The sequence below is a fragment of the Culex quinquefasciatus genome, chromosome 3, assembly GCF_015732765.1.
Source record: "Culex quinquefasciatus strain JHB chromosome 3, VPISU_Cqui_1.0_pri_paternal, whole genome shotgun sequence".
Classification (NCBI taxonomy): domain Eukaryota; kingdom Metazoa; phylum Arthropoda; class Insecta; order Diptera; family Culicidae; genus Culex; species Culex quinquefasciatus.
This window is the reverse complement of record NC_051863.1, coordinates 65,998,724-66,012,840: the sequence shown is the minus strand read 5'-3', so window position 1 is coordinate 66,012,840 and position 14,117 is coordinate 65,998,724. Positions and strand designations below refer to the sequence as shown.

Sequence of the window (14,117 nt, the reverse complement as noted above, 5' to 3'; positions counted from 1 at the left end):
GAAATTACAGATTTGTTTAAAATCAAGTTTTGCAAAAATTGAGAATCATCTAGACATTCTTACAAATCACTGAAAAGAAGAATCATCTTGATTGGCTGAGTTGTGCCCGAGAACCATAGAGTTGAAGTTATCGTTCCAACTTTTTTTGGGAGGCTTGGGCGTCCGTGTAAGTTGGACATGCGTTGGGCGTTCCAATGTGAAATAGTGATTTTTGTGAAAAAATTTAAATCTTTTATTAAAAATTTGTTGACCTCATTTTTTAATGTAAAATCAAATTTGCAATCGAAAAGTCCTTCATAAATTTTTCGATTAAGTGCCCGCTTTCAAAATATAGCCATTCAAAGTTAATTTGGTGTGAAAAATTCCAGTTTTATGATTATTTAAAATAGTATATGAAAATGAAAATATTTTTTCCGAAAAATTCAGAAAATTATTATAATTTTGTCTAGAAAACATTCAAGATGGCAAAGTTAAGTGGAATAAATTTACGTCCTAGCCAAATGGTGTCTTGGGAAGCGTTGTTGTACTTGATAAGGGCTACCTTTTGAAGTTATTTACATACAGGGTGACGTGGAAGGGTGTTAACCAAAAATTAACTTTGTTGGATGACGTTGTAGGGCTTTGGTTTCTTGGACAAAGTTGTAGAGGAGAAAAATACATGAAAGTTTGTCAAAGGCGCCAAATTTGTAGCTCTTAATCTACTCGAGATATACACCAGTGGTCTAAAAAAGCACTTTTTTGGTGATAGCTCAAAATGTTAGCATTTTAGCGGCCTACTATGTTCTGAAGAGTTGTTTATGACATAAAATTACACATCTTTGCCGATAACAACAAAATGTTTTGAGCCTTTAGTGAGGAGTTATAACCATTTTTAAGTGATTTTGAACCTATTTTCAAGTTGCTTTGTTTTCAAAACAACTCTTTATTTTCTCAGCAACTAATGGTCCGACTTTGAATGTTTAAATATGAAACATTTGTGAATTTTTCTGATATTTTCGAAAACAATATTTTGTTTTTTTTTATATCAAGACTCATTCATTTCTTGCAAGAATCATTTTTAAAATGCAAAAAAAAACCAATGGAAATCGAAAATGTATACAGTCTTCCCACATATTCGGAACGGTTTACAGATCGGCCAATATTCAAAAAATCATAGCAAATCGATAATTTAACTTAATGATTCGCTTTAACCTTCATTTGAAAGCTTTTCTTGCGATCTTCCGAATGCTGTATCGAACACCTGCAAATTTTAACTTTTTTATGAAGTTTTTGAAGAATTACTTTGACCCTTGAAATCCACAAATTCGAAACAATTTTTTCTTACGAATGTAAACAAACTTTGGATCTCTCCAGGAGTACATATTTATTACCAAATAATGACTTCACACACTGCAACCAATGAAACTCTAGCTTAGTGATGTTTTATACATGGATTGATAACTTTTTTTTTGTGAAAATATCAGTTAAATTCAGGTGTTCAACAATTGTGGGAGGCACAACAACATCCCACAATTATTATTTTTTTCTTAACTTATTTTTATTAGGTCCTTTTAGGTGTTGTGACCAGGTTGGGACCGAGGATCAGTAAAACAATATATAATAACAAAAAAACTCCTTAAATTCCATACTTGGAGATCATGTAACTGACGAGGGTTACTTGGTCCAAGCGGGTCTTGCAGGTCTTGAACCTGCCGATTTACTCGGAGAAAATCCCCCACAGCTCAGCCGAACTGTAGAGTACCTCCCCGGCTTCCTTCTACGTGGCTCCACCGTCACGGGGGCCAGCTTGGCTGCTTCTTGCGGGACGATGGCGATCCTTGGATTTTCCGTCCGGAACTGCGCCCGGCAGCGGACGGAACTCCGCCGGCGTAAACGCCGGAACTGCTGGAATCTGCTTCTCCGCCTTCCTTGCCGGCGGTTTCGGTTTCGACGCCTGCTGGCGCCTCCGGATGAAGTCCGCACGCTTAGGGCAGCTGCGGTCCGTGGCTTCGTGGGCTCCAGAGCAGTTGGCACACCGCTTCGGCTCGGCTTCTTGGACTTTGCACTCGTCCGTCTTGTGGGGACCCCCACAGTTGTTGCACCTGCCTTTCAGGTGACAGTTCCTGGTCCCATGACCCAGCTGCAAGCAGTTCCTGCACTGGGTCACGTTTGGCCGCTTGTTCCGGTAGGCCTCCCACCGGATGATAGTGCTTGCCACAACTTTCATTGCAGAGAGCTTCTTCAGATTGGTGTATCCCTTGGGGAAGACCACAATGTACGGAGTTTCGTCCACGGTGGACTTTTCCTTCCGCTTGATGGCATGCACTTCCAGCGCGTCTAGCTTGAGATCCCTCTTCAGCAGGTACTTGACCTCGTCCGGTTTCAGTTCATCAGGTAAACCACGAAGAACTACCCGATGATTTCATTCGCTCCGCCGTTCGTGGGTGTAGAATTCCACTTTCTTCTTCTTGAGTAGCTCTTGCAACTTGTCAAAATCTTTGACAGAGAAGCAGGTCACCTTGGTTCCAAATCGGGTTAGTTTGTAAATCGGTTTGAAACCTAATTTACAACTTTCTACTACCCGGTCGGAAATGGCGGACGCATTTCTGGCGTTCGTCTGGGGGCTTGCGCCAGCCATCTGGCAGAATTTCCCCCAGATTTGCCCCAGAATTCTGCCATGATTTCTGGCGAATATGACACAAACCGGTCGGGCACGGCTCAACCGATTGAACCGGTTGATTTTGTTGCCAGACAGCTGGCTGAAATTTTGCCAGATTTTCGCCAGATTCGTCTGGCGTTACGCAAAACTTGGCTAGAATAGGTGTGCCAAGTGTGTCTGAACTGCACGACAAACGTCCGCCTGCGCCAGACACTCAAATTTACCAGATTATTTTCCGAGTGGGTATCGCCACGAGCTTGTAAAAATCCGTGGTGTTCTTCACCACCAAAGGTGGTTGCTTTTGTTTACCTGCCGACTGGCCGACTCCTCCTGCTGGGCTGGCATTGTTGTTGTTTTTGTTATCCGCTAGCGGGCTGAACTTGTTGTTGTTGAGCAGGGTCTTCTCAACTTTTTCTCCATCGATGCCGATTCCAGTGACCTCGCTAGACTTCTTCCGCTTCCGATTCCGGCGGACAGGGACGAAAATCTTCCTCCTCGGAGGATTCCTCCACCTCCATCTGTCAAAAACTTTCAAGCACGCGAGATGACAACACGAGCAAAACACGTCTTAACTTGTCGCTGGCTGGCGACTGAGTATCCCACAATTATGAAACAGGCCATTTGGAGGCAGTGTTTTGCTGCTCTGGACAAAATAGTCTTCGAATGAAGTTTTTTGTTCAAAAAGTATTACTTTTACTAGTGAAATAGCAAGATAATGTCCAAATGAAGGTTCTTAAAATAGTAGGGTCGACAGAAAAGCTATTTTTGGCATGCTATGGACAAATTATCATAACAGTGTTCCGAATATGTGGGATGACTGTACTTTAAAGAAGCTGTAACTTGAAAACTTTATCTTTGTATCTTAATTTTCAAAAGTATTCCACTTTATTTTGGGTAATTCAATGGAAAATCACTTATTTGCTTAGCAAGTATAATGGTTATCTCCAGAGGACAGTAATTTTCCACTTTCTGTTGGTGCGCGTTATCAAAGAGGCACGTGCGCTCGTGGGAACTGATCCGATTCATCCATATAAATCAACCCGTTGATATTCACTTATCGTGACAGCTAAATTGCGTGTATTTTCGGGCGCCCATATCGGTGGTACTATCACTGAGATGGGTTTGGGTCTAGCTTCTGGACAGCTTGTTTTGGGGATTTCAAGAGCTTGGGGAATGTGGGTTGCGGTAGGTTTGGTCAATGTTGTACCATTTGTTGGAAAACAGGAACTTACGAAAATAAAGATGCTATGAATTGTTCAAGCCCATTTTACCCCAAAATTCACTGACAATGCCCCAACCCAGTACTAACCGCTGGCAGTTGATGGGTGATAAGCAGCTTGGCGATACGATTCTGTTGGCCATCATTGCCAGCGCATTCCACTTGAAGAAGCTGGTTCAATCCCGACCCATCGATTGGTCTAGCCGGATGCATGCAGTGCTGCCAGTTCCGTTGGATACTTGAGACGCTTGAAAGGTTTCGCGCGCGAGATGGGACGAAGCAAACCCGTTTCGAGCTGATGGCTGTTGACGACGACGAGTAGGGTAGAGTAGTCATCAATGAGACACGGGGAACAATGATAAAATGGCTCTCACAAGTCGTAGTTTCAACCAATCAGGCTCATATTTGGGGGAAAGGTATGTCTACTGGATACACGTCTGCCATTATAGTGGCTTTGGTTATGCACGCTTCCTTGAAAAGTTATTCATAAATGTTTGATTCTGGGATGTAAAAGTAAATTATGGACAAAAATTACTTTTTCGCTCGTAGGCTGCCATTAACACCAAAACTAATATTTCTTCAAATTTCTTTCGACGTTCCATAGGGATTTAGTTGGGCTACAATGTCCATTCATTAGGTTTGGCCAAAATTTAGAATATACCCAGTATCCAGGACTGTCTCATTGTTCCTCACTCATTTCAGCTCATGGGTAACAATGAGACACTTTGATTTTTCTTCATTAAACTTTTCAAAATCTATGGAAATCTTTCAAAACATGAATTAAAAGTGATTTTTGGCATATTTATTGAGTTTTAACTTCATTTAACCAAAAATACAAAGTTATTTGATATAAATATACGGATTTTACAAAATTAAATACTTTTTAGTATAACTTTTGTTAATTAAAGTTTCATGTTGGCAAAATTGCTCTAAAATGTTCAAGGCAAGTTACCTGCAATGGAACAATACAAAAACATGATGTTTTACTAGAAAAATCTAGATTTTCGTAGTGTGTCTCATTGTTCCCCAGCTGTCTCATTGTTCCTGCCAAGTGCGTCTACAATGAGACAGTTGAATAACTCTGGCTGTAGATGTCGGATCGATCTCATATTTTGGTTAATGTTAGAACACATTAAAAAAAAGAAAATGCAACAAAAAGCTCATTAAAACATGTTGATGAAAAAATGAGAAAAATCTTTGAAAGTTGAAAACCAAAAGTGTCTCATTGATGACTACCCTACCCTAAACAGATTAAGTGCAAGAAAAATTGTTTTTCTTTCTTTTCAGCGAAAAAAAAAATTGCTGGTGAGGGAAAAACTGCATCAAAGGAAAAGCTTTTGGAGTGTTGTGTGTGTATTTGCTCTCAAAGAGAAAAGTGTTGATTTTCCGGAAGGAAACAAAAAGAGAAGAAAGGAAGACAACCTGTCGGAAGTGTCCGGTTTCCAAGTGGATCTAATTACCCGCGCTGTCAGCTTCTGAAGGCGACATTGTCGTGAAGGAGTGAAAGGTGTAGTGCAGTGCAGTGTTGCCAGCCAGCAGTAGAAGCAGCCGCGATGAGCAGCGCCGAGGAAAGACGGGCCTCGTTTGCCCGCCGGGCCGAGAGTCTGATCGAGAGGGTGAGAACACTGAACACGATTTATGAGGTATCACGTGACCAACGGTGAGATATATACGGCTGGGGTTTTTCTCCCCTTTTTCCGGCGCTTTTCCACGCTCCCGTAGTTAGATGCGATGGACAGACAGCTGATCCATAACTTAGTCTCCAATCACTTTGAGCGCAGCAGCTTATCCTATTAGTTGCACCTTCACCAGCTCCAATTTGCCAGTATCGTTAGGCATTTCGTAGCACATCATCCCCCCCCTTTTCTAGAGAGTGATGTTTACTTTCTCCCTCGAAATTTGTAGTAAATTTTTGGTCGAACAAATATTTGTGAATACTGGACCGATCATTTGTTAGTTTTGTAGTTAGTTATTTTATATTTCCTTTATTCCAAATATTTAATTGGTAAATTATAATTTTGAAGTCCCTTGGTTGCCGTGTGTACCTTATAATATTGTTGTTATAGTTTTAATTTATTTAGTTTAGCACTAACATTTAAGAATAAGATTTGTTTAATACTAACATGCTTTTCGAAATGGTATAGATATACAATTAGACAAACAAAATTATTTCAATAGATTTTATGCTAATCTTATTTCAATGCAGCATATCCAATAGGGTGGGTAAGATGGTCGAAAAAGATATTTCATGTTACATTTAGGCACGTAAACAACTCCCAAAGGGTTGGGAGCGATTGGTTGCGTCCACACTTTGCGCAATGCTTTTCTATTTTGTATGAAATGCCTTTTTTTATTTTGATTTTTATCAATTTTATTTAAAAACTAAATCTGAAACTTTCCCGAAGAACTTATGGTCCCGAACAGACGGAAATAACTTGGGAATAACATTTTTTGATATTTGAAAATACTAGGCCAACAACATTTTATGTTATTTATAACAAGATTTGTTATTCGTCGTTATGAATTTTTTGTTATTAGATTGTTATTGTAATAACAGACTTATATCATTTTTAGTTATTCTTGAAAAAAATCTTTGTTATTATTTTTTGTTATTTTAACATCTAATCCGATCATCCCAATAACAGTTGGATGTATTCTTTCATAACAAAAAATGTTATTTCAAAAATGTTTTGGCTTTTAACCAATATCAGACCTAGAGGGTGACGATTCTCGAGATTTTCAATTTCCCGGGAATCGAGAGTTGAATTTGGCCATTTCCCGGAAATTCCCGGGACCCGGGAGTTATTTTTACTATGCCAATAGTGCTAAAATTTAATAAAATGAAAAGTAATAAATTTGTTTTTGTTTTTTTAATAAATTCAGTTACAATTGATTCATACTAATTCTATGAGACGGTAATTTAAGCAGCCTCATAATTTTAAGGAAATATATGAAACTTTTTGATTTTTTTCTGAAATACAAAATCGTTTCCTGAGCTTTTTAAGACTCAAAATTATAGTTTAAAATGTTTACGAATCTTAATTCGCACTGAGTCATTTTTCAAAAGTTGCACAATGTTGTTATTAGATTTTTGTAAAAAAAAAACTAATATAACTAATATATAGTTTTCCAGTATCGGGAATTTTGCAATATGATAAACATCGACTGAAAACAACAAATTCAACTTTTTTTTGTTATTTTTGAGGTCAACTCTAAAGTTTAATTGAAGAAATATTAGAGTTATCAGGAAAATTCATATGTTCACAAAAAACTAGATTATGAGGATTGCTATGCTCAAGAGAAGATTATGGAAATAAACTTAACTTGAAAAATCTTTTTCCTCTTAGAAATAATTAAAAAAAAAAAAAAATATTTGAAAATAAAACATTTGATTTCATGTCTGGGGTGTAACTGGTAAATATTTTTAAAGGTAAATTTTGGGGTCCAAATTTTTCTCAATTCTAGCGTTTGGAATTTTTGACAAGTTAAAGTTTAAACTTTCTGGATAAGAAGATTAGAGAAGCATTGGTTTTTTCGAAATTGAACATCGAACATCGAACATTGAACATTGAACATTAAATGTTCAAAACAATTTTTTCAAAATGTTTTTCTTATTAGTTTATCTATGTTCGCTTCAATATTTATAAGTTTAAAAATTCCCGGGAGTCTCGACCGAATTTCCCGGGAATCGAGAGATCCAAAAATGGTCGATTTCCCGGGAAATTTTTCCCGGGAATTCCCGCTCGTCACCCTCTAATCAGACCAATATAAAATTTTGTTATGATAACATAAACTGTTATTAAACCTTAATGCAAAAATTGATTATTCAGGAAGATTCCATATTACTTTCTGTTATTTTAACAATATTTGTAATTGAAATGGCATTAATTTTGTTGTTACCGTCTGCCCGGGGTCCTATCTTGCTTCTGTCAAAAGCTACAGTTTGCTCAAAAGTGGTGTAAAATGCAGTTTTCGAGCAAACACAAGTTTAGGACCAGTTTTGGGGATCTTCTGACAGGAGCAAGATAACACCATACATTCTTTGGGAAAGTTTTAGAGAATTTTCACAATTTAAACGTATATTTTCTGCCTTCGTTACAGCCAGAGAGTCCACTTTACCTACTTCTTAAAAAAAATACAGTCATGCTTCGGTTTAGCACCGCATATGGGAGATGCATTACTGAGGCACAGAGGTTATGGGATTTTGTCTATATGAGAGACATTGGCTGTAATCCTATGAAAAATCATCCAAACATTAACAAATTAAAGTGTTTGAGAATCGGGATGTTGTCAGTTATCAATTGCAGTTATAATTAAAGGAAAACTTTCACAAAAGAGCAATTCTCTACAAAACCGGCCGATTTCGACCATTTTTATTTTTTGATTTGGCTCAAACTTTGTGGGGGCCTTCCCTATGACCAAAGAAGCCATTTTGCATCATTAGTTTGTCCATATAAATTTCCATACAAATTTGGCAGCTGTTCATACAAAAATGGTACGTATATATTCGAAAATCTGTAACTTTTGAAGGAATTTTTTGATCAATTTGGTGTCTTCGGCAAAGTTGTAGGTATTGTTAAGGACTATTTAGAAAAAAATAGGTACAGGAAAAAAAAATTTCCCGATTTTTTTATTAACTTTTTTTTCACAAAAACTCAAATTCAAAAAATACGTATTTTTTGATTTTCGAGATTTTTTGATATGTTTTAGGGGACTAAAATCCGCAACTTTTGAGCTATAGAGAAACATGGTCAAAAAATCTGCCGCCGAGTTATGATTTTTTGAAAAACTGGTGATTTTTGGAAAAAATCGAAATTTCATACATAAAATTTTTTTGACCTCATTTTTTTATGCAAAATTAAATTTGCAATCGAAAAACACTTTACAGATTTTTTGATAAAGGGCTCCGTTTTCAAGATATAGCCACCGAAAGTTTGATTTTAGCTAAATATTTGCAGTTTTTCAATTTTTAAAAATAGTGACCATAAGTGACCATTTCTAAAAATATTTTTTTTGAAAAGTTCAGAAAATTTGCTATAAAATTGTCTAAGAGACATTGAAGATTGGACCTCTGGTTGCTGAGATACAGCGGCTTAAAGAAAAAGAAACATGAAAATTGAAGTTTTCTAAGTCTCACCCAAACAGCCCACCATTTTCTAATGACGATATCTCAGCAATTAATGGTTCGATAATCAATGTTAATACATGAAACATTCGTGAAATTTTCCGATCTTTTTGGCATAATATTCAATGTTTGGCCCTTTTAAAATGTTAGTCTTGATTTAAATTTTTTCAAAATATTTTTTTTGAAAAGATCGGAAAATTTCACGAATGTTTCATGTATGAACATTGAAAATCGGACCATTAATTGCTGAGATATCGTCATTAGAAAATGGTGGGCTGTTTGGGTGAGACTTAGAAAACTTCAATTTTCGTGTTTCTTTTTCTTTAAGCCGCTGTATCTCAGCAACCAGAGGTCCAATCTTCAATGTCTCTTAGACAATTTTATAGCAAATTTTTTGAACTTTTCAAAAAAAATATTTTTAGAAATGGTCACTCATGGTCACTATTTTTAAACATTGAAAAACTGCAAATATTTCGCTAAAATCAAACTTTCGGTGGCTATATCTTGAAAACGGAGCCCTTTATCAAAAAATCTGTAAAGTACTTTTCGATTGCAAATTCAATTTTGCTTAAAAAAATGAGGTCAAAAAATGTATGAAATTTCGATTTTTCCAAAATCACCAGTTTTTCAAAAATCATAACTCGGCGAGATTTTGACCATGTTTCTATAGCTCAAAAGTTGCGGATTTTAGTCCTAAAACATATCAAAATCTCGAAAATCAAAAATACGTATTTTTGAATTTGAGTTTGTGAAAAAGTTAATAAAAAATCGGGAAATTTTTTTCCTGTACCTATTTTTTCTAAATAGTCCTTAACAATACCTACAACTTTGCCGAAGACACCAAATTGATCAAAAATTCCTTCAAAAGTTACAGATTTTCGAATATATACGTACCATTTTTGTATGAACAGCTGCCAAATTTGTATGGAAATTTATATGGACAAACTAATGATGCAAAATGGCTTCTTTGGTCATAGGGAAGGCCCCCACAAAGTTTGAGCCAAATCAAAAAATACAAATAAAATCCATTTCCGGTTTTGGTAGAGAATTGCTCAAAACAGGTTTTTTTCTTGTATTTTGAAAATATAGTTTTTTCCGAAAAAATACTTTAAATTATTATTTTTACTAGATGGATATCAAATGATCGGGAATTTTTCATACATTTTGAAAGTAATTACACACATTTTTGAAAACACCTAAAATTTGTCGTATTTTCGAAAAAATACTCAAAATTAAGCGGACAACCCAGCGATCCCTCTTGGATGGGGGCGTTCGTTTGCCAGTGTGGTCGCTGCCGGTAGCGGTGATGCGGCCCAGCAAGGAGTCACCGGGGAAGATCTCTTTACCCTGCCGGAGTTCTTTGCTCTCGCGGGGGAGATGATGACGCGGTTTTGGAGCTGCCGTGACAAGGCGGAACAATTCCTGGCCCTCGGGGAGCTGATGATCAAACACATCTACAATAGATAAAAAAAACTGTGATCTAGTGTAAGCTTTTTTCTATTTCTATCCCCTTTCCTTTGCAATTTTAGTAAGTTTTTTCTATATTTTTTCTTACTCTTGGTAATCTCTTAGTTATAAGCAATAATCGTTCCAAAATGGAATGAGATTCAACACACAGCTGAAAGGAACTCCAAAACTCTGAACTTATTGTAACATGATTATTCACTAATAAAACCGAATTGAAATTGAATATACTCAAAATTATTTTTTACAGTATGGGTATCAAATGATCTGAAATTTTCCTTAAATTTCGATAGTTATGATATTTTTTGTGAAATACTCAAAGTTTTCATAAAACTACGTCTTTTTGAAAAAATACTCCAAATTTAAGTTTTTTTTATATGGGTATCGAATTGTTGGATTTTTCTCGTAAAACCCTGTAATCTGTAGATTTTTTTAAATACGTAGTTTTTGGAAAATTTCGAGTGATTTCAAAAAAATGTGTTGTTACTTTTGCTTTGTATGAAAAAACCGATTATTTGATACCCGTATAAAAACAGTATTTTGAAAATAAGTAATTTTGTGCAAATTTTGTGAACAAAAAAATCATAATAAGAATCGAAATGTATGTGAAATTTCTGATCGTTTAATACCCATATTGTAAAACCATTAGTGCAAAATCGAGGCTGCAAACGCGCGGGACTATACTTATAATTATTTTTTTGATATTTTGTACGTATACAGCTAATACATTTAGAAAAAATAATGTATTTTCTTGATTTAGTTTTTTTTTTCAAGCAATCAAGGTATTGATCCTTACATTTATTTTAACCATTTAAGTTGCTATTCTAGATCGGTTGAATTTTTGATAAATTTCTAATTTCCTGGGAATTAGATCCGTAAATTCAACCAGAATTTGTGATATTATTGTTCACAACGATGAAGCTTATTATCTTATATGCTGTGTTCAACGACATTTTGTACGACCACAAAAAATAATTAAATTGATTTTGGAAATTGGACGCTCTAGTTGCGACCTGTAAGTTTACAACTTTTTATTGGTTAAAGGGAATCAAATCCCACAACTTTTGAGCCATAGAGAAGTAAGGCCAAACATTTCACAACCGAGCTATGCATTTTTGAAAATTGTATTTTTTGGAAAAAAACTTAAATAATACCCTCAAAAAAATAATGTTCCCTTAAACAGATTTCAAAAAGTATTTCGAAAAAAATATAAGGATTTTGGAAAATTGATCTTATGTACGCAAAAAAAAAATCAGCATATTTACAAAGGGGTCGTCCATTAAGAATTTCACGCACTGAGGGGGTAACCCAGTCACGAAAAATGCTAGCAGAGCTGATTCTGTTGGAACCTAACTGGAATGATATTGACATTCCTGACAGAATGCAGTTATGGAAATTGCTTTGCTAGAATTTTACTTAAACATCATGAATTCAAGGTTTTGTGATTGAAGAGGGATCACAGATCTATTTCGCAATTTTTTTGAAATGTGTTTCTATACACCCCCACGAGAATTTTTGTTAAATAGTTCCGTTTTAAATACAAATACAGTGTTGGGTGATCTGGCAACACTGTCATGTGAATTCAAAACCTTGAAAATATTTATGAATTTTGAAATAGAAGTCCAGAGCCCTCAGGAATGTTTTGATGAGGGACATTTGCGGACCGATGCAAATTTATGTAATATTTCGAAGGTTTTTGGTAAGGATCTTTCTTAAACGGACTGATTGTATTATTAACAAACCAGCAAAGATTTTTGTCATATTGGTCATGTCTGTTACACAACCACCAGCACTATTTCAATGCGAAAACCAGTCAAAATTAGACGGGAATTTTAGAGACTTCTTTGGTAGGATTTGCTGATTCGTCACCAAAATCTAACCACCAGTTTCAATACCCAAGTTCAGTCATACGGAGTTGATGCTTCCAATTAACACTGGCACGCGTCGCCTCCGTAGTTAAACTTCAAGTGCGACTCCTCTCCCTATCTCTCTTCAGACCGACCCATCATCAATTTCAATTATTATTGCCTATTTGCCGGACTGTTTAGTGCGGTCCTCCTTGGCTTCTATTTGTGCAGAACGCTCCAAGTACTCGAGTGACAATTCTGCTAGCAGTGAAACTAATTTGCGGTATCGAGAACTTGTTGTGCTAGTTTCTAACTCATGCTCTAATTAAAGACAATTTCAAATTCAACAGATCTTTCCCGCTGTGCCAGAGAAGCTATGATCCGTTGATTGGATGCAATATCTGTAATAATGTAGCCTCCGGCCTTCACGTAAGCCTTCGGGGAGACATCAACTGTCATCTTGTGTAGAGCAGAAGATGTCTTGGTGCCACCTCTGGAAAGGAAAGCCATTTGTCATCACTCTTGAATGCAGCACTTTGAGCCATCTTGGCCAAGTGCACCTCCGCTGTTAGATGTTATGGATGTAGGTTTTGGATTATTCACTTGCTTTACATCGTAGTGACTATGAATTTTAATATCAAAATTGATGTGGAAACAAATTTAATTCTGTGCCAGTCTCTTAGGAGCATGAGAATCCATAAAATTACTGATAAATTACTTTATAATACCATGGTCAAGGTATCTACAGTCAAACTCTAAGACGAGCCAACTTGTTCATGGCATTTGCGACCATTAGTGCGATAAATACGAGAAGCGAAAAAAAGCTTAAATGTCCAGATCTTCCTACGGCGACCGCCACTATCGCATCGTCGTAATAAAATATCTAAAAATATATCCAGCAAGTACTCGGTGATGGCTTGGCGTACGTACACACACATATCCAATCAAGTGAAATCCACACTCACTCGGGCCGATCTAGATGGATGGCGGGTCTTACGTGACGGACACTGCAGACACAGGCCCCTTGAAGAAGTGGACCTGACCTTATCCGTCAACGGACGGGCGAACCAGTTGAGCGCTTTATCCGCCGGAAGTGGGCTTCTTCTTGACGAGATGTTTTCCTCTAGCGTGATGGGATTAAATTGCACTGAAGTTACCGCCCGGTCACACTTCATCAACAGGTGCTCGGTTTCAGATGTAAATCAATTTGTTTTGCTTGAAATTTATTGCTTTAATTAGGAAAATTTTAATTACCATTTGAAAAGAGTTTGAGCACTCAAATTAAATTTTCAGAAACTTTTTAGATTTACACCTTGGACTTTTTAAAATCTTTTGCTTCTAAAACCACCTCAAATGATCTTGGCTTTGGATACTAAACTAAGTCAATCAAAGATCAAGTCCGGATAAAAATTTGTTTACAGTATTCCCAAATCTCACGATCGCAAAACCCACATTTCCCAACTGATAAACAAACATTAAACAAGTTCATACGTAACAACACACTTCAAAGTGGTCCGATCCATCAATTTATGAATTCCTCACAGCAGCAAGCAGCAACACATCTTCTTTTACTGAGCGATCACTTTTGTTCTGATTGGATCTTGTTCTGTTTTTTGATTTGTGAACAGTGAGTTTTTTTAGTGATTCCACGTCAAACCGGCAGTATCCCATCAAAAGTGCTCCGATTTGGCAAAATTTTTGAGGTTTCTTGGCCAAATTTTTCAGATTCCTATGTATTGTATGGCGGTTAGGGTTCAGTGAATGATGTTTTTCAATTTATTTAGCAAGAACGACGTTTTATATTCATCTTATGAGCTATAGTAC

At 36.4% G+C, this 14,117-nt stretch overlaps 1 protein-coding gene across 3 annotated transcripts in view; it reads left to right on the top strand.

The window, feature by feature from the left end:
- LOC6032553 (exocyst complex component 4) overlaps positions 1–14,117 on the top strand; it is a 183,305-nt gene that overhangs the window by 14,429 nt on the left and 154,759 nt on the right. For 2 of the 3 annotated variants that reach the window (XM_038262604.1, XM_038262612.1), the window contains exon 2: positions 5,145–5,473. In XM_038262604.1, coding sequence (XP_038118532.1) covers positions 5,411–5,473 — 63 coding nt within the window. In that variant the 5' untranslated portion in view covers positions 5,145–5,410. Of the gene's footprint in view, positions 1–5,144; positions 5,501–14,117 lie in introns of all 3 variants that reach the window. The other variant, XM_038262616.1, reaches the window with a different exon arrangement.